The sequence below is a fragment of the Rhamphochromis sp. 'chilingali' genome (genome assembly GCF_963969265.1).
Source record: "Rhamphochromis sp. 'chilingali' genome assembly, chromosome: 20".
NCBI classification, from domain to species: domain Eukaryota; kingdom Metazoa; phylum Chordata; class Actinopteri; order Cichliformes; family Cichlidae; genus Rhamphochromis; species Rhamphochromis sp. 'chilingali'.
Genome location: NC_137947.1, coordinates 15884684 through 15905715, shown reverse-complemented (window position 1 = coordinate 15905715; position 21032 = coordinate 15884684). Strand labels below are relative to the sequence as shown.

At 38.5% G+C, this 21032-nt stretch overlaps 2 protein-coding genes across 6 annotated transcripts in view; one reads left to right on the top strand and one right to left on the bottom strand.

Annotated features, from left to right (window-relative positions):
- Nucleotides 1-70: 70 nt before the first annotated feature.
- morn4 (MORN repeat containing 4) lies at nucleotides 71-9847 on the bottom strand. 3 transcript variants are annotated; one of them, XM_080869859.1, is made up of 5 exons: nucleotides 9701-9847; nucleotides 4083-4156; nucleotides 2063-2177; nucleotides 1864-1973; nucleotides 71-1768 (listed from the first exon to the last, which is right to left on the bottom strand). In XM_080869859.1, the coding sequence occupies exons 2-5, from the start codon at nucleotides 4147-4149 to the stop codon at nucleotides 1620-1622; spliced, it is 441 nt and encodes a 146-aa protein (XP_080725985.1). In that variant the 5' UTR covers nucleotides 4150-4156; nucleotides 9701-9847; the 3' UTR covers nucleotides 71-1619. The 3 variants fall into 3 exon arrangements, with proteins under 3 accessions (XP_080725985.1, XP_080725984.1, XP_080725983.1); XM_080869858.1 differs by lacking the exon at nucleotides 9701-9847 and adding an exon at nucleotides 6960-6993; XM_080869857.1 differs by lacking the exon at nucleotides 9701-9847 and adding an exon at nucleotides 5113-5453.
- LOC308388888 (ligand-dependent corepressor) overlaps nucleotides 9468-21032 on the top strand; it is a 25700-nt gene continuing 14135 nt past the window's right edge. For 2 of the 3 annotated variants that reach the window (XM_080869853.1, XM_080869855.1), the window contains exons 1-6: nucleotides 9468-9600; nucleotides 18053-18118; nucleotides 19542-19621; nucleotides 19932-20064; nucleotides 20453-20773; nucleotides 20895-20991. In XM_080869853.1, the coding sequence (XP_080725979.1) occupies nucleotides 9504-9600; nucleotides 18053-18118; nucleotides 19542-19621; nucleotides 19932-20064; nucleotides 20453-20773; nucleotides 20895-20991 (794 nt within the window). In that variant the 5' untranslated portion in view covers nucleotides 9468-9503. The remainder of the gene's footprint in view (nucleotides 9601-18052; nucleotides 18119-19541; nucleotides 19622-19931; nucleotides 20065-20452; nucleotides 20774-20894; nucleotides 20992-21032) is intronic. The other variant, XM_080869854.1, reaches the window with a different exon arrangement.

Genomic DNA, 21032 nt, shown 5'->3' with positions numbered 1-21032 from the left:
CGATAACAGCAGTGAATGCCTGTAAATGTGTTAAACCATGCTCGAAACATCAGACATATTTAAAGCAGAATCTGATTTCAATTCCCTGTTTAATCTGCAATTTGTTCTTAATGATTGCTCTTTATTGTTCAGGAAAACATGACACTTGACTGTTCTGGAGTTCAGTAGCTGTATCTTCTGTCTGTCTTTGGTTGAAGCGCTGTGTAGGCAACCCTAGACAAACCATCTCAACAAATGCTTTTTAAGGCCTATTAACTGTTCAAGTACACGGAAATAATCAGAAGTCACAGGTCGGCTGTGATCAGCTATAAAGGTTAATAATAAATTCTTAACACGTTCTTTAACTACACTGTGTTAAATAATGCAGTAGTACAATTTTCCACCTGACCAACAATTCATTCCAGAGGTCGAACCAAACACAGTCACAGACGATGACTATCTATACATATCACAAAAGGACTACACACGTTACAAAGTGAAATAGATATCTGATTTATAAATCATTCAATTTGCTGCCTTGTTTAAGATTTAGGTCCATAATTGAGTGCATTTAGTTGTGATTTCCACTGTAAATGTGACGCGTTGATGGGAGCTAAATCCTCAGCACCAGCTTAGCGATATGTCTCGGAGCAAAGGCGTCAAGAAGGGAAAGAGAGGGCGTTGTGCGTCTTTTGTTTTTGTTTTTTTAAATCAGACAACCTTGAACTACACTCTTGCACAAAAATGTCTTTAAGGCAAACGTGAATACTGATTTTCAAAAGGGGGAAAGTGGAAAAATGGATCCCTTTTTTTGTAAAGTTAGCAGCAGGATTTTCAGTTGAGGGTTTGGCCATTGGAGTGTTCTCAGAATCATTTACATTCACCTGGTTTCGTCAGCGCGCTGTGTGTGTCTTTTTCCACCCGTCAAACTTGTTGAATGCTTTTCCTTGCTCATAACACCTTTACAAAGCCAATTAAAAACTATTTGAAATGGTGCATTGTTTAGATCTTTGTTTTAGCCCTCGGTCTTTGTGACTGGCTTCGTGGGCATGCTGTCATGAATGTGAATCATGTTGCTGCCATGCTCTTGCACATGCAAGCACGTCCTTGTGCATGTGAATGTGAAGAACAAAAGCGGACCCACTTATAAAAGCACTGCTAGTGGCACCACTAGTTAAAAATTCAAAAGGTTTCACTTTCTTGTAATAGCTTGCACCTTTTTAAGGTGAATTAATTCCACCTATAGAATTAATTTACAAACTTTTTAAAGAACCAGATGTCTCAATTTTGATGGTTTGATAAAAGAAGGCTAAGTATTCTGTAGGAAAGACAAAAAGACGATGTTCAGAACACCGGAACAGCAGCATTCACTGTATTCATAACTTGAAGTTAAAGGTGTGCTTTATGGTCTTCATATTTCATGTCAGTCTTCCAGAAAGTCATTATTTGGTCAATTTGCATGTGGATTCCAAGCCTCTGTTGAAGCAGAGCAAGGATCATGCATAACAAGAAAAAAAGTCATGGTAAAAGAAGAGATGAAGACATTGAGAGAAGAGCTGGGGAAACATATTCAAGTACAATCCCTGACGCCCTTTCAGATGGTGTTGGAACCTTGAGTGCGATTGTGTCCTTCAGGGTTGTCAAAGCGCCAGGCTGTGAGCATTGGAGGCTGAAGCCTGCGCACGCTGCACCACTCCTGGACACTTTTCTCTCTTCAGCAGCTTGTGGTTTTGAAACAAGCCTTCATTTCGTGGAACACCATGAGTTCCATCTGGGAAAGTCAGTAGCCCTGGAGGGACAGACAGAGGACGCTAAGACGCTATCACAGAGAGAGAATACTGACATCCTGATGGACAGGCTGTTCCAGTGCTGTAAAACTCTTACCATAGCCTTCAACACGCCCATCTTTGAATTCCCCTTCAAACTTCATGCCGTCATATCGACTGAAGACACCCGTGCCATGAAATTTTCCGTGTGCAAATTCGCCTTCGTATCTGAAATGGTGAAAGTAAAGCATGAGTTAATTTTTTAATCAAGTACAAAATTTGTTCTCTTGTTGTTTCCACTCTTTTTGTTCACACACCTGGATCCATCTGTAAAAAGCAGTACACCAGAACCATGGAAGAGTCCATTCTCAAACTGACCGCTGTAACAGGTTCCATCCTGAAACTTGAGCTGGCCATCACCATGTCTCCGACCTGGAAAGTTCCACAACATCAAAGTGAGCAATGGCAGTAACTTCAAACAGAAGATATCATTCACTTGTGAGGAATCTAATTAAAATCAACCACCAGGTCTGTTGTGGTTTATTCCTACATAACAAATTGCAACATACTGATGGAAAACCGAGCCTACCGTTTGAACTTACAGTGTGGCCGAGGGATTTAAATTCACTTTTACCGTAGAGGTGCTTCTCATGTCACATGAGTTAGTACGTGCCTGGATTTAAATACCCCTCCACCCTTGCTCAGAGAAAGGTTTACTACTGTCCCATCTGCCTCCTGTGCACTCAGAATTACAGCAGTCTAATCCAGCAGATTTTTAGCAGGGATTTCTACTTTGGGATCCAGATTGTGAAAACAGTCAAGGAATGTACTTGCACTCCCCTCCTAGAAGCCTGTGATCCACTACTGAAGCTTATAATCACATCAGAGGGCACACACCTGCAACTGGTTTAATCCACGAAAGCCACACTGAAAATGCAGGTAGAGCAAAATTTGTTGAATACAATAGGTTAAGTTGTGTTGTTTTTATGTAAAAGCAGCTGAAAATCTTAACAAACCAAATGACAAGAGAAAATTACTCTGGGATTGTCTTATTCCTAGCATATTGGCTTAGTTTCTCAGAAGCAGCTGACAGAGGACACTAAGATTTCCAAAACAGGTCCAAAGTCTAATCCAGACAAAGCCAGAGCTAGCAACTCAGTCGCTGCTTGTCTTGGGTTACCAGTGCTTGCTAATTGGGATTTGACTAAATAGCTTGAGCTTGCATGTCACTAAATGTAGCATCACTGTATGTGTGTTAGAGAGATTTAAAACAGAGCAAGCATCCTGTGATATTTTAGACAGGTGAAAATTTGGACAAAGATGTTTTCCCCACAGCTTTATGATAACCCTGCCTTTGGTACTTTCCTGCTATTTCCCTGTAATAACATTATTTATGTAAATACAACTCACTTACAAAGCTCTCTGTTATGTGTACTCTGAAGTTAAACATCCAGCACAGATGGGTGAACATCAAGCTCAGTGAGGCAGCTTACTTATTACCTTATCTAATGGATGCTGCTTTAGCTGATGCTTTATAATTTACTGAAATTATTTAAAAGTTATTGAAATATCTGGAAACATGCAAGGAAATATACAGGTCTAAAAAGCTTGAAAGTTAGTATTTGCTGTGCCCAACACAACCTGAACTCTCTTAGACAAGCTTTCTTTCCTAAGAGAGCAAAATATCTCTCCAGGCCTTTCAAAGTTCTTCTTTGGGGGTCGCCGGGTCGGCTACCTTTTGTTCTGTTCTCTGTCAAAATTATCCCACATTGCTTTAATAATGTTGAGGTACAAGCTCTGGGGGGGCAAATCCATAAGTAACAGTGCTTCATTGTGTGTTCTTCTATCCAGGTATGCTTTTACTGCACTTCCAGTGTGCTTGTGATCATTGTCATGCTAAAAAATGAAGCCCTTGCCAATCAGATGCTTTCTAGATGGCACTGCATGGTGGATTAAAAAAGTATATCTTTGGTATTTTTTGTAGATTCAACTAAAGAAATGGGAAGAAATTGCGTTTTTGTAACAGGCTGCTAGTAATAAAGTGCCTAATGATCCAATTTAAAATGTTTTTTTTTTCACCTGTTCAGTGGATTAATAAAAAGAAAAAGAAAAAAGACCATTCCTCTGAAAATGGTCAGTTACCAGAGCTGGACTAAAGATTAGTGAAAAAGCAGCAGAAAAACTTAAAAGCTGATAGCTAAAGCAACAACACCTTGGAGACATATTCTAAACACACTACCATAGCTACAAGTGACAGCCTGTCTCCCTTGTATTAACATAATCATGTCTGGACATCCTTTAAGCTTTCTTTAAAACTGAAAAGTGGGATTGTCTTGCCTTCTTTCCACTCGCCGTGGTACTCTTCCCCACTAGCATAGGTGAAAGATCCTCTGGTCAGAGTCATGGTTTTCCTGTCAGCACACAAACACACTCTGAGTCACTCTTTGACTGAGTTAAAAATGCACACACATGTACTTATGAGTAGAAATTCCTTTTGGGATTATTAGTCCCTCTGTCTATGGAACAGGAAAGTAATTTCCTCTTTGGTACACATATATACTATAGGGTTGGAGACCTCAGTCATAAAGCAGACGTGATGAAAGCAGAATGCTTCTAATAGTCTTTAAAGGATTACCTTACTATGATGATCTTTTTCTTTAATCAGTCATATTTAGTAAAGAAAGACAAATAAATGCATTATCTAGCTTCTATTACAACCTCTAGACCTTAAAGCCTTAGAAAGCTTTCCAATTTCTTTAAATAGTAGGGGATTATTTTAACTTCATACGCTTCCTATAATTAAATAGCACACGGGGGAGGGGAGCTATTTGATGCACCCCAAAATGAAGGCTAATAATCAAAAAGGCTTTATAAAAAGGCAAAGGCAAGTCACATCTGATCCCATAGCTGCAAAAGCACAACTCTGATTATAATACAGTGCATGCTGGTAGCGGTGACGCTGGGGTATGCCCAGTTGTGAGGAACGCCTTTTACAAAGGTTCAGACCCTGGAAGCGTTACTGTAGCATGGATGCAGACATACACCAAAGATGATTGCTATTTAATGGTTAATGACGCTCTTCCTTTAAAAGAAATAAATGATAATGTGTACAATGTACAATGAGAGTGAGGTGTAATTTCATCCGTGATGTCAAACGAATAAATAATTGATCACACCAACACTGAAACGTTGTTGGAAATATCCAACTTAGGTTGCCAATATGTTCTGAGCAGTGCAGTTTTCACTTACATAACATGTTGCTGAAAAGGCTGTCGCTTTTAATGACAAAGCCTAGGTAGATCTGATGTAACCTATATCTCATCTACAAGGGGGGAAAGGCTGCACACCCGTTAACGCTTTAATTTACCTGCAGACTACGTTTGTCGTCTCTGAAGCATGGAAACCACCGTGCAAGAGCGGAGGGGCGTAAAAATATGAAAACACCGGCTGAGAGACGTTTGTCGCATTCAGGTCCTCCTCGTAAGCTTGATCGAAGCAGTTGTCCCAGACACGCTTTGGAAAAAATGCTAAAATCGTCATTCTTTTGGATTCATTTGTTTGCACGTTGAATTATAAGGTGGGAAATTCCCATGTTTTATTTTTTAAACCCTATTTGGTTGCTATCAAATGTTTTATAGTTGTCGACTTTTTGTTGGTGGCCACCCTTCCGCTAAGGTTTAATAATTCCGGCATCACGTGAACGTAGCATTACAACGCCGTTGGCATAGTGTGCAGGTTACAGACAGTGGCAGACATATTTATCATAGAATGATGCTGGGCATTTTTCTGAAGCTGTTTAATTATTTTTGTCATTATTGTTGGCCAATGCTGTGTTTTATATAGGACCAAACATGCTATTACTACTAATACTACTAAATTCTTACTATTTTTAAAAATCTGATTAAGATGTCGGGATTTTATTTTAGTTAGATGGCCAAACTCCCTGTCCTAGCTCATGGTAGCCTACTGATGTATATTGCAGAGGTTTTCTTAATAATAACCTAGTCACTTTATTTAATACTACTGGGCTGCACTCCCTTTTGCCTTCACAACTGACTTCACAACAATTCTTCATGGCACGTAATTTAACAAGGTGCTGGAGACCTGGGTCTATATTGACATGATAACCTCACACAGTTACTGCAGAATTGTTGGTTGCTCATCTATGATGAATCTGGCAGTCTATGGCAGTGAATTTGCCATCCCAGGGGCGCTCTACTGGATTGAGAGCTGGTGCCTGTAGAAGCCATTTGTGCTCAGTGCAGTGACTCATTGTCAAGGAACCAGTTTGCAATTATTTGAGCTTTGTGACATGGTGCACTATCCTGCTGGAAGCAACAGTCAAAAGACTAATACAATAAAGAAGTGGATATGGTCATGAGCAATACAGAGGTGGGCTGTGGTGTTTAAATAATGTTTAACTGGTATTAAGGGTAGTAAATCACTTTTCTTCACCACTGATCAGTTTGAACTACAGGAGGTCATCTTGACCATGTCTACATACTTAAACGCATTGAGTTGCTTCCATGTGATTAGCTCATTAGACATCTGTGTTAACAAGCAGTTGAATGGATGTCCCCGACAGAGTGACCAATGCAAACACTGGTCAAATTGAAATCTGAAACATCAAAAATGCAGAGCTACCCTCTGTGGCAACCCATTATGATAAGAGAGCTGATATATAGTCGTGGTAAAAAGTAAACACACATTTGTTCAATTCTAAGGGTTTTATCAGGACATAGTAAACATCTGCTGTGAAGCAGTGGGTTAGTGAGCTATGTTGAGCTTAAAGTCAGAATTTTCAGTGTCATGAAAGTGGTTCTCTCTTTTTACTGGGCTAAATTATCATGGCAACTTATGCAAAACATATAACCTGGTTCAGGAGTGGCTTAAGTTTTGTTTAAAAATCATGTGGAAGTGTCACTTTTTCACATCTTTTATAAAATTTATAGCATTCAGTGTCATATAGATCCTCTAGGGAAACGTGTTTTATACAGTGGGATGCAAAAGTTTGGGCAACCTTGTTAATAGTCATCATTTTCCTGTATAAATCGTTGGTTGTTACAATAAATTAAAAAAAGTCAGTTAAATATATCATATAGGAGACACAGACAGTGATATTTGGGAAGTGAAATTAAGTTTTTTCAAAATCAGGCAGGTGCATAAATTTGGGCACCACAAAAAAAGAAATGAAATCAATATTTAGTAGTTCACCTTTTGCAGAAGTTACAGCCTCTAAATGCTTTCTGTAGGTTCCAATGACAGTCTGGATTGTGGTTGAAGGTATTTTGGACCATTCCATTTAACTCACACCATAGATTTTAAATAATATTCAGGTCTGGGGACTGAGATGGCCATTCCAGAACGTTGTACTTGTTCCTCTGCATGAATGCCTTAGTGGATTTTGAGCAGTGTTTCGAGTCGTTGTCTTGTTGAAAGATCCAGCCCCGGCGCAGCTTCAGCTTTGTCACTGATTCATGGACATTGGTCTCCAGAATCTGCTGATACTGAATGGAATCCATGTGTCCCTCAACTTTGACAAGATTCCCAGTCCCTGCACTGGCCACACAGCCCCACAGCATGATGGAACCACCACCATATTTTACTGTAGGTAGCAGGTGTTTTTCTTGGAATGCTGTGTTCTTTTTCGTCCATGCATAACGCCCCTTGTTATGCCCAAATAACTCAATTTTTAGTTTGATAAGTCCACAGCACCTTATTCCAGAATGAAGCTGGCTTGTCCAAATGTGCTTTAGCGTACCTCAAGCTACTCTGTTTATGCTGAGGGCGGAGAAAAGGCTTCCTCTGCATCACTCTCACATACAGCATCTCCTTGTGTAAAGTGCGCCGAATGGTTGAAAGATGCACAGTGACTCCATCTGCTGCAAGATGATGTTGTAGGTCTTTGGTGCTGGTTGACTCTGACTGTTCCCCACCATTCATCGCTTCCGTCTATCCGAGATTTTTCTTGGTCTGCCACTTCGAGCCTTAACTCGAACTGAGCCTGTGGTCTTCCATTTTCTCAATGTGTTCCTAACTGTGGAAACAGACGGCTTAATTCTCTGAGACAGCTTTCTGTATCCTTCCCCTGAACCATGATCGTGAACAATCTTTGTCTTCAGGTCATTTGAGAGTTGTTTTGAGACCCCCATGTTGCTATTCTTCAGAGAAAATTAAAAGAGGAGGGAAACTTACAATTGACCCCCCTAGATACTCTTTCTCATTATTGGATTCACCTGTGTATGTAGGTCAGGGGTCACTGAGCTTACCAAGCCAATTTGAGTTCCAATAATTAGTTCTAAAGGTTTTGGAATCAACAAAATGACAACAGTGCCCAAATTTATGCACCTGCCTGATTTTGTTTAAACAATTATTGCACATTTTCTGTAAATCCAATAAACTTCATTTCACATCTCAAATATCGCTGTGTGTGCCTCCTATATGATATATTTAACTGACATTTTTTTATTGTAACAACCAACGAGTTATACAGGAAAACTATTAAGAAGGTTGCCCAAACGTTTGCATCCCACTGTATGTACAGCTGCATCCTACTAACATTACCAACAAAGCTCAGCTGTAATTCCAAAGCAAATTGTATTCAATAAGGGGTTGCAAAAAAATGCATAAATGTTTTGATACCTGATTGTAATCTGCTGCTAGATCCGGAACTACTACAAGAACACAGAAAACAGAATACCTATTTATGTAATACCTTATTTATGTAAGCCAAATTTCATTTTGGTTTACATAAATAATGCTATAGTTTAAAATGTCATGTGTTTTTGTTCAAGTTAAACTTGTATTTACCTAACTGTAAGACCTCAGGGATGTACTTACATGTACTGTAAAGGCAGTTATACACACTTTGGCTTTCTTTGCATTAGGTGGCTTGACAAAATCATGAAAGTTAGTCAGATATAAGGGCTATCACAATGATGGTTCTCAACTTTCTTTGTAAACCCAGACTTTCTGCTTCAGACTCTGAGCATGTTCGTATAAATGAACTCTTCTTCCTCACAAAATGATCCCTATAAGCGCTCTGTACTCCAGTCAAAGATGGTATTAAATGACGTTGAGAGAACAGTGATAAAAAAATTAATTAAAACAAAACTATATAGAAAATAAAATACAACAGAAAAATGCTACAGTATTTCACCTGGCAATGCTCTTTATTTGTAACCTGACAGCTGTCATTAGGATTCCTTCTTTGAGAATGATCAATATAAGAAATTTTGTAGCTAATCATGAACTATTGCCATGAAGCTATTTTTCTCTAATATAGCTAAGTTAGACTCTGGTGGAGAGAGGAAAACTTAAAAACTGATAAAGGTGGTTGGCTTCAATGTCAATGTAACTTTTTGTCAATTACTTACATTCTTGCTTACTAAACCTGACACCCTTTTGCCTTGTAAGTAATTCATGATTCTAGTATAGTTACTGAGCTTTAAGCGCTAAATAAAAAAAATAAAAAAAATAGAAATAGCAGCATTTAAATTAAAATGTAAAATGTAGTCTATCAAGGAAAAGCACGCTTTAAAATAGAAACTATTTTAAAAAGTCATTACATGGGTAATACAAATATTATAGATTACTTAATTGCATTTATTTAGTTTGTTACTGATTAACAGACTGATTTAATCAGACTATCAGTTTTGCATACTGAGAGCGATTTCGCCTTTGACGCAGGGTGCGTGCGCGTTCACGCAGCCCTTCCTGCTTCCGTAGTGCTGCCGCCAGAAGGAAGGCTTATAGAAAATGGCGAGCCTGTGTAAAAGGCAGCAATGCACAATCGACAGATACAGCATTCGGAAGGAACTTGACTCGTGGCCACACAAACTCATTCAATGTGTAGGTAAGGATAATGCTTGTTGCACGGCACACAATTGCACGGCTTGAATTTCACTTCTGTTTGACCTTTATCGGTGTAAATAACCATCTATTACCGCACTCACTCGGGGCTTCTCCCAGCGACTTTTTGTCCTCAACTGTTTCCTTCACACGGCAGCCAGCAGGACTCGTTAGTTAAATGTCGCAGTTTGCGACAATGTTGCATTACTTGTTGGGTCCAATTGGTGTTTTTATCGTCCATAATGCGTCGACTGCAGACTTTAGGTATGTAGTGGCGTTACGTTAGTTTGTTTAAAGGGCGCCCTGCTTAAAGGGAGTGTCTCTGTGTGTCGGCCAAAAGCAGTCGTTTTCTAAAATACGTCTTCCCGTTGTTGTTGATACTGTATGTTGGATGGGGGAGGGCGACATATACCCTTGAGGTGATGTTTTCAGTCAACATTTAGCCTACTTGCTTCTCAAATTGCTACTCGAGGATTCGCATTAGTGAATGGAGGAAGTGGCGGAGACCCCAATGCAGAATCTGTTTCCCTTTTCGACGATATAAACTTCTCCAACATTTGACGTTAAAACAGGTAATTACAAAAGCAGTTGTTGGCTCTAGGTTTCGCGTCCATTGCATTGTGTGTATCGTCCCGGGGTGGAGGGTGGGACCCCTGATTTTTCCGTCCAGTAGTGAACATGGTAAACATTATACCCCTTTAAGATAAACATGGAAGCATAGCACCTTAATTCAGTTAGGAGTTGAGACAACCACGGCTTAGTTGAAGTATATAAACTATGCACATGAGTTCAGCTACATATCCTCACTAGTCTGTGTGCAGTGTGTTACCTGTCACTAATATCCTGCAGCCAAACACGGTGTTTGTGCTCAAACAAACAAGAAAACAATCACACACAAAATATTTCACAAACTCACTTAGCCTGGGATTTCACCCTGATCCTTGTCATACAGGTACATTTAAACTTTACATTTAAACTGTAGGGGTGCTGAATGAGCCATTTTAAACCTCTCTATCAGGTTTCATGGCTTTATACTTGCTAGGTTTTTTTGTAATGCACACAAAACAGATAAACGCTACATTCTTAGTGATAAAATAGCCTGTAAGAACAGACGCAACTTGAAAAGCTGCACAAGGCATGTGCCTAGCACGGTGCAAATACATCCAGAGTAGATCAACCAAACAAAATGCTTCAGTTTCTGTACAAATGACAAATGATTGGTGTGCACAGGGGTTAACTGTGGTGTCCGGTTCTAAAGTCCTCTGTGGGCAGTATGAAGTTACCTGGTTCCTCCTTTTCTACGTCACCATCTAATTATTGTTTCCCACACATAATGATAGGTGGCCGGTGTTTTTATTAGTAGTTTTACACTGTTTGACCGAGTGGCTTGAAGTAAAAGAAGGAGACTCCATTTGAGTCCATTTAAATCCATGTGACTCGGTAACATAGCAACAGCCAGTGTGGACATTTCACTGTCACAGATTGATCAGATGAGAATCACTGAGTTGCTCAGTGAACCCGGTTGTTATCGTCAAATCAACATGTATTTTTTTTTTCTTACTTCATGTAAGGACACATTAGAAATGTTTTACGCATATTCTGACAAGAATACAGCACGGGCTGTTTTTGGCTGGATAGAACTATACTATAACTCATACTTAGATATTACTGTAGGTTGTGAGCTCCCTTTTTGGCACAATTGTAAACAGATTTGAAAACAAAGACTTGACATAGAATACACAGACTATTTTAAATCTCAGGACCCTACTTCTCATGTTCTCAAAATGTCACATTAAATTAATTTCTTGTTATGTGGCTGCTATGTATAGATCATGCTGAGACGTATAATGACTAAGCAACCCATGCACAGTAGTGTGTGTGTGCATAAAAGCTAATGTTTTAAGTTTTCCTGTTATTTAGGAATTCTAGAGTTTGGATTGTCATATATTCTCTGCTGTTGGCTTATTTAGCAGTTGGTTAAATTCTGATTACATTATTAGGAAGAGAAGAAAAGCTATTATCACAGACCAGCAAAACCTGTAAAGGTTTAGCTGTTTTAGGCATATGATGCTGTCTGTTTTAAATGCTAAACCTTAACATGAACTATTGGTTATAACACTAAAATGTATAATATGTGGAATGAATAAACTTATTCCAGCTGCAGTGCTAGGTGAGCGCCGTTTTAGTCGTTGCTAAGAAATTGGAGAGAGAATAGTAGCTTTCTGACTAGCTGCAAAGCCAGGACTGTTTGGTTATTCAGTCCCTCCTTTATGATTGACAAATGTCCCTTGTGTTTAGGCTATAAGTAAAGCTGCAAGTGCATGACAACAGCATCAGTCTGCTAGCTGTAGAATGGCATATTCTGTCCAAGACAACAAGGACATACTTTTGTTTGACTTTTTGGTGGAGAGAGCTGCACGCCACCACCCTGCTGTTGCTGAAATGGACATTTTGTCTTTGTGTATTTAATGTGAGGACTAAAACTGCAGGGCAGAGACAAGCACAATTGTCCCATAGAACAGCGGCAACAATTGTCAGTATGTTTGCCTATATATGTGTTCATGGGTCCATCAGCCTCCAGATGCAAACTGTGTGGCTGAAAATGCGTGTTCTGTCTGGATTTGGAGAAAATTGGACTTCAACCACACCAGCTAACATTCAAAAATGCCTGGAATGTTAGTTATTCATGTTTGCCTTTGACACTTGGGTGAGTGGGTTGAAAGATTTGCTCAAACAAATAACAAACAAATCAATATTGACATCAGGCATATTGTCTTGTTTATAGTGCAACTTGGGTATGGCCTGTTTTCTGCTCTAGCATGCCCACTCTGTTGGCTTAAATCTTCCTAATTTGCAAAAAGAACTGGCTGATTTTTCGTAGCATTTTGCAAGACATGACCAACAGCCTCTGTGACTGCCTTTTGAGTGTGGGCTTGCCTGTGTGCTCGGGCATTTGTGCATCTCATATTTGTTATTCAAAGTCATGCTTTGTGCAGCATTACACCATTTGAATGTCAGTTTGCATCATATCATATTAAGTATTCATAGTATTTTTTTTTTCTTTCCCTTGCTGTAGTTGTCCAAAGCTGCCAACTCATTGCCTGATCCAGCTACAGCATATTGCTTGTTATGAACAAAATCCATAGTGGCCAAGTCAGGTTTCAAACGCTGCTTTTACTCATGCCCTTGTAACTTTTAAGCTTATCTGTTGACCTACAGCGAGCTGCTTTTTTTGTGGGTTGCAAAGTGAGGGTAAATGACTTTGATTCTGATGCATGCATCAGATTGAGCATTGCTCAATCATCCAGGTAAGTAAATCCCCCCAAAAGTTGATTCTGTTCATCTGGACGTAGCGTTTTCAGTGGGAGAAATGTTTCGTCTCTCATCCAAGTGACTTCTTCAGTCTCCACTGACTGCAGGTTTCCCCAGTCTTATAAACAGCACATTTGCATAATGACTGAAACTAGCACCACTGAAGGAACAATGGGCTGTGAGGTCAGTTCCTTCATCATAAATAATTATAATGAGGGAACTGACCTCCCAGCGCAAATACTGTTTATAAGATTGGGGAAACCTGCAGTCAGCTGATACTGAAGAAGTCACTTGGGTGAGTGACGAAAAGTTTCTCCCACTGAAAACGCTACGTCCAGATGAACAGAATCATATTTTGGTGACATTGATTTTGTTAGATTAAAAGCTCGGCCTCTGTGTAGTGGGCAGACTTGGGTTTCAGATCATCATATGCAAAATTATGTTCTCATGAGCATCAATCTGAGGATTCTTGTAATCTCAAAATATGAGTTGTTCAAAGATGAAAGATTGACAGTCAGTTGTTGATCATGTAGTATTCCCAAACTTTTTCTGTTAGTAAAACTGATGTTTCCCACTTAAAATATAAATTCCAACTAAAAAAATGTCATCTTCATCAACTGTATTACTGATAAATGCACTGGTAGTAGACATGTTACAGATAACGTCTTGCAGCTATAATAGCAGGCCTAATAGCGGTTACACCAAAGAAAATCAAGGAACAGCACATTATTTCTATGAAATGATAATAGCTGAAGCATTTATCAGTAATGCAGCTGATTAAGTTTAAGTCACGAAGGATGGATAAGACTTTTAGTATTATCCCAATAATTCTGCTGAAGTGTGGTCTGCATGAACTCATCAAATAGCAAGTGCTTCATTATATCGTGATAGGCTGTTTTCTGCAGACCAATTAGCTGCATATGGAGGTTTTCAACTGCATCAGTGCTTAGTGCGTCACGTTTAAAGATTGCAGTTGTTTGTTCTCCCAGAGATATTAGGTCACTGCAGTGTACACAATAAAGGGCATTTGTTTCCTGATAGTATTTCATTCATGTTACCTGCATGGGCTGTTCTTGTTAGATAGAGGAAGTTGTTTTTAACATGATCACCTACTGATTAGTTTCTTGAATTTTCCTTATCATACAATTGGGGATGTAGTGAAATGTGTGGGGCCTGAATGATTATGTCTCTTGGAAAGTGAATCAGTAGTCTGAGGTTGTGGCCAAAAATGATGGCTTTTGCAAGGTTTATGTTGGCTTCATAACAATTTGAACCTCTTCTATGAGTTTGGAGACACCCCTTCTGAGATAATGTGTAGAACATCTTGAGTTGGGATTTCCTTTAAAGAAGCACTCTAAATAGAATTAAACTGATTTTGAGGCTCTAACACATTTTTTGTAGCTAACTGGAAGCAATGGTTCTGTACTGTTGTACAGTGTCGCGTAATCGATCAAAATACAGTATTTCTTGAAAGATTAAAATTGAAACATCTTTAACCAGCAGCTCACATGAGATATGTTAGTATTGTAAGATTAACTTGAACTATACAACATTAGGGTTATTATACAAAACAAGATTTCACTACAAATACACAGTTTAGTTACGTATGGAGCCTCGTTCTGTGTGTAGTAGCTTCCTGCTGTCACTTTCCCTTTGCCTTATAGTACAGAGGGGTTTAGGCAGCAGTGGTTTGTGCTTAATGCACTCGCATATGCTTAATGCTCTCATAATGCACTTGTGTTTGGGTCACATGTTTATAATAAGCTAGAATTTTTGAGTATTAAGTGACTCATAGATTTGCGTCAGGTTAATGTATATTACATTACTGAATTAACTACATTGTTATGAGCATGCGTGGTGTTGTGCACTTACAGTGTGGTGCAAAAATAACAAGGGGTTTGCTCACTGCTTTTGTGCATAGGCCCCTTAAAGGAAATTGCCTGAGGTATGCAGGAAGGACTCCTCTTTTCTTTTTTCTTTTCTTTTTTTCAAATCATGCATCAGTAAAGTACACCGCAGGTTAAAGTTAGGATTTAGTAGGGTTAAGTTGATCCTAAATCTGTGGGATTTCTTTTTCTAAATGCTTTGGGAAGAACATGGTGTCACACACTCCAAATCTTTTGGTCCCTGATTGGCTACAGATGTAGGTCAGAAGAAGGCTAAAGCAGATTGAACAGAGTTGCTGCTCACCGTCAGCCTGCATAAGCTCCACGAAAATACCTACAGAGTTTCATGGTAAACCTCTGTGGGTAATATTGGCTAGGTGAAATATCTTTTTTTTTGTTTCTGTGGGTTTCCTGCATGGAAAGTCTTTGAAAGCCAATCACTTACAGAGGTGCCCCATTGTAAATGGAAGGTTTTTCAGGTGCATATGCATAATCATAGCTCAGGTTAAAGATTCTTACTTTATTTAAAAAAAAATCTGAAATACACTTCACTGCAATTAAAAAAAAGAAATGTCTTAATAATGATTCCCAGTTATTGGAGTAATGTGGGAACAGCTGCGTTGAACTGAACGTCTTAATAAAGCTCATTAAACCACTCCATAAAGCATGGTTGCAATTTACAGCTTTGTTTTTACACATTAATACATCAGCTATTTAACATCTATTTAATGTGCATTATAATGGTAATAGTTACACGGTTTTAATTGTATGTATGTATGTATATATATGTATATATTGTACTATTCTTAGTTAGCGTATTGTCTGTCTTGTCTTAATGTTGGTTTAAAATGGAGCACTGTAACAAAAAATAATTTCCCCCAGGGATCAATAAAGTATTCTGATTCTGATTGATTCTGATTTAATGTTAGAGTCAAGAAACCAAAGTCTTATTTTATTCTAAAAATTGCTGTTCTCATTTCATTTTTCATTGCAGCATATCTAATCAATTAAGTGGTGCCTTCACTCAGCTAGTTATTTGAGGCAAGCTGCAGTATGTATTTACAGTAATAAAAAAAAAGGGGGGGGGGGGGGGAGAGACAGAAGATTGCACAAATAAATAAGGGCTTGGCTGTCTGGTGTTATTGCATTGGTGGATGTCCCTTCAGATGGGAAATGCACATGCAGCAAATCCTTCACATTAATGCAAACTAGTTAAGTGCAGGTTACGATAAAGTTTCTGGGTTTTTTTTGTTTCGTTTTTTTTGCATGTTGGTAAGTTTAACTGTGGCTACACAAGACATTGGCTTGTTGGTGTTTTCCTGCTGCTTATTAGGCATTTTAACTGGAGCCAATTTTTTTTAAATGTTTACAAGCTCATTTATTTTTTAGGGCTTGCATGACAATTCTGCACTCTTATCAATATTTTATCCCTGCTCTTCTCACGTTGCCTTGCCGGTCCCAAAATGGTTTGGTTTTAAAGAAGCTTGCGGGTGGGTGTGTTTTCACCAGCTACTGTACTGGTTTGCTTTGCTACTATAACACTATAATATTGCCCCAAAGTCATAGTTTAGAGTGTGACACATTTTTAAATGCTCTAAACGGTATTCCTAAAAAGTAGTTTGATGTCATCATGCTGCACTGTCAAACGAAAGTGGATGACCTACTTTTCTCCTCGTGCCTCTGAAATATTTCAGAAATACGATTGGATAGCTTCAGCTGAAGTCCTGTGCACTAACCCAGAAACAGAATCATGCTGCAGCTATAGGCAACGCTTTGCTTCACTACTTCATCCTCCCCTCTCTTTATGTTTGGCTCTGCTGAAAAGTGGGTGGGTTATTTGCAGGGAAGCAGTGTAAGGCATTTTAACAGATGACAGCTTTTATTCAATTCACTGTGAGATTTGGAAGAGAGTGGATGGTAAGGGCTGATAATTTTATCACCAATTTCTCTGCTCATGTGTGAAGATGAAGTGTTAGTATGCTTTTGCTATGATGTGTTGTCAGATCAGTTTAATCAATTTGGCTGATTTAACTTGATTGATGCTCATTTCATGCAGGCACAATAATTTTTAGGCTTTCAGTGGTACCGATTTATGTTTTTGTGGCCATGTGTTATGTGATGTATGTTTTTGTCACAGTGGTTTGAGTCAGTACTTTTGGCCTTAAAGTGGCTGGCACATTTGGAATGGTGCACTCTCATTCAAAATCCAGTTCAGCTGACAGATGTTCTGTGTGACCTCTTTAGTGGTTGATTTAACGCATGTAGTGGTTTTGGATTGGTTAATCTGACCCTGCAGCAGTAAGAAGACATTTCATATTGTGTTGGTGCTCTCTTATGATTTATGTAGCATAACACATTAGATCTCAGAAACGGTCTTTGCAACATATATAGCTGTATCCCACCGAGTCCCTGAACTGTAAACAGTCATTTAGAGGACTGTGAAGATTAGTTTTTGTTTGAATTCATCATCTCCATCAATCTATAGGGTACTTTGACAGAATTACTTAGCAATCTTGTTACTGGCTGTTTCTTTTTGATGTTAACACCATACAGTCATTCTCAACTCTGTAGGTGCCTTAGTTGCTTGGCAACAGGATGGAGGGCTAGTATTTACTGATGAAGTAAAAACCTGCAAGGCAAGAGGATGTGTGTTAGAAGAGAGTAAAACGGAGCAGTTGTCAAGTTGAAAAAGAAAAGAGAAGCAAAATCAAGGCATTTATTATTCGGCAGAAACATAACATCTCATTAGGACACACTTCATTTGTTAATTTGATTTATCCATTGTATTCATATGTGAAATTTTGCTTGCTGAGTGCCAGTAAACTACTTTCACATAAAATAACATCAGTCAATGGCAGTTGCTAATATTTGTCTATTTTATCGCAATATAGTTTTCTTTTTTTAAATTTCGTTTTTAATTTTTGACACAAACAGAGACTGACAAAAAATCCAAACAAAGAAAAAAACAACAAAATCACAATTGTATCAGCATTAGCGACAAATAAAATCAACATTGGCTCGTAAATTAATTAAATGGGTTCAAACTTTATCATTATTATTATGTTATTATTATTGTTGTTGTTGATGTTGTTATTATTTTTAGGTAAACTTACCTTTTTGCATCGTTTTAAGACTCATTTTGAACTTCCTATGTTTTTGACTTTAGCACAAACACTTTACTGTGAGTGAAGTTGTACACACGTCATGTTATTACTGCTGATAACAAATATATTTATTGAACTTCATGTGTTTCTTCAGGTTTTGAGAGCATTCTCGAAGGTCTTTTTGGTTCAGCGCTGGTAGAGGACCTGAAATCATTTAAGGGTAAGTGTCTTTATTGACCACAATCATGCAAGTGTATGAACAACAGTTTTGTGGTTTCAGTGTAATCTGTTGTCTTCTTATTATGACAGTGCTACTGCATTGTACCATCTGGTACACATTCACTAAAAACGAGACACTGTCACCGCCTGCAGGGGGAAAAAAATGGCTTATGTCTTTACAAAGTATGTGTTTTGGATGGGATGTAGCCAGTGTAAAAGTCTCCAGTGCCCTACAAAGTATGTGATTTGGATGGGATGTAGCCAGTGTAAAAGTCTCCAGTGCCCTACAGTGTATGACGTTAGTGAGACAATAATAAGCATTATTTGGGTTGTGTAGTGAGTAGACATTGTGCAGTAGCAGTTGCTGCTTAAAATTCAACTGAACTGATTAAATGAGTTCCTGATTTTTGTCAGTCTCTCTAAAGCAAATCAGCACATATTCATGATGGCCCACTACTTCATTTTATTCATGCGGTTCTGTTTAGAGCTTTGTTTTTGGGTTGTGCACAAATGAATGTGAGATTTAAACATGAAAATGGAACATTGTAGGTTTGAAAAGAACTATTTCTAATGAAGCACTTTACTCATGGATAAAGAAAATGATAACTGAATGTTGATAATAATACCGACAGGCAAAACAGAATGCTATATATTTTATATGTACCGGTAGGTATTTAAGTTACTTTTGTTTAAAATTAGATCGCATTGGTAGAGCAGAACCCAAATACTGTATTATTTGTTTTTCCCACTGGGTATGTATTCGTTTTTTGATAGGTTCAGATAATAGTTTTTTTTGGATTGTATTTAATACACATATGTAAGCTCAACCGTAGCATCTGACACTTTTTTATTTGCAAATTTAATTTCCCTTTTTGGCATTGTTCTTTCTTTGAAAAAGAAAAAAAAAACCCAACAACGTCATGGCATTACTTTCCTGCCACAGTCACTCCCCTGTTTTCATCTACTTAGTTGAGTAGGAGAGACGAACACCAGTGGCAGTTGTGACTGAGCTGTTTGCACATGCCCAGTTTTTTGTAGTTTGTTACCCAACCTGTGACTGTACATTGTTGCATGTTGTCCCTCCTTGCACTTGCTATTTAGCTTTAAATCAAACCCTCTGAGGTTTTGTTGTCTTTTGTTGTCTTTAACCTGTGTGTATAATTTAGAGTTTTTTTAGTATATTTTTTTGTTAAATTATGGTTGTGATTATGGTTGCTAATCTTAAGACTCCAAACCAGTGTTATTCGCTGCAGATATTTATATAAAAAAAAAATGGAGGGTGGGGGGGATTTTAAACAAATATTGTCCAATGTTGACTTGGTAAGATTATATTGCTTAGTTGGTTAGAAAAGTGAAAGAACCATGATTTTTGTCATGTTGTGTTGATTGTCATTGTTTTTTTTATTGATATTTTTTTCCTGCAGACTTTGAGCCTGTAGCAGTGTCTGATTGGTCATTTGATGAAAACTGTCCCTTTTGCTGTCTGAGAAGAGACAAAGTCAAAGTAAGAGTTCTGTTTTCTTTCTTTCTTCCTTTTACGTTTTGATTTCCAGATTTTCATAGTTCGGAAACCTAAACGCAGACTTAAATCTGTTGCCTTTATTCTTTCAAACGCTGGCTTAGATGATGGATAAACGTTAGTAGTCTGCTATGGCTTGTTTAGTTTTAGTCACATCTGTAATCCATCATGTTTCCCTACAGTTGTTGGGCTAATTAATTTGATGTAAACGCTCATCTGAAGGATAGAAATGTCTTTATACGAATCCTGTTGAATGCCTGAAGGTCACCAATTTAACAGTTTTCCAATTTGACAGGAACACTTAATTGACTTAAACAACAAGGGGCTGGAAGATACATCGAAACCTCTACTGGGTAAAGATCAAATCACAATCAGCAGACTAGAGAAACAGGCTGAGGAATTTCTCAATGCAGTCCTCTGCAGAAAAGGTGAGTCTCAGAGGTTTAGTTCTGAGTGGGTAAATCAGTGTTTTTCATTGTTATTACACCAAAAGCATAACACAGGGAACCTGCCTGTAAACACAGTGGTGCACGTTATCCATCCCTTAATAGGCTTTTCTGTGAATGTGTGTGTGTGTTCACTCACACTGCTTCTGCTCTTAGTTTATAACGTCTGTTTTTTTTTTTAATCATTATTTTATTTTATTTTATTTATTTTTATTTTTTTATTTCAAGGCTATAAATAAGAGTTTTTTCCTTACTGTTACAGTATCCTTCGAACATAGTTTGGATGTTTGTTGCATGTTCATTAACCATGACTGATGACTTATTAAAGGAATGCTGACTGAAAAGTATTTATCTCTGTTTTTCTTCCTAGATGTGCCAAATTTCTCAGACCCACAAATTCCAGTAGTGGCTCGAGAGATTCTTCAGAAAATGATCAGACAGTTTGCTGCTGAATATACCTCAAAAACCAGCTCCCCTCAGGTCAGTTGCTCAGATTCCCAGCCTCACTCTGACCAAAGCCTGTCGACCCCACCTTTGCTCTCAGGAGTTCCTCCTGCTACAAGCCCTGCTGCCACACTGACTGGGCCAGCACACAACCAGAACCCCGTCCTAAGCAAGCTTCTAATGGCTGATCAGGATGCACCTCTGGACCTCACCATCAAGAAGCCCGTGGCTGAGCCCAGTGAGCAAGGTAGTGTGAAACACATCTACCACAGAGTAGTTTATTAAGTACTGAGCTGGTGCACTGGCTGGATTGTGGTCAGAACTTAACATTGAATCTACATTTCTTTTCTTTCCATTTTTAAAATTAGATGGAGTTCTTGATTTATCTATCAAAAAGAAAAGCTATAGCAGCAGCCTGCCTGCCAATAGTCCCTGTCTTTCTCCGGCCACAACCATGCTGAAGGGGTAAGAACAGTTTCTTTCTCTCTTTTCTGCGGTACTAAGAC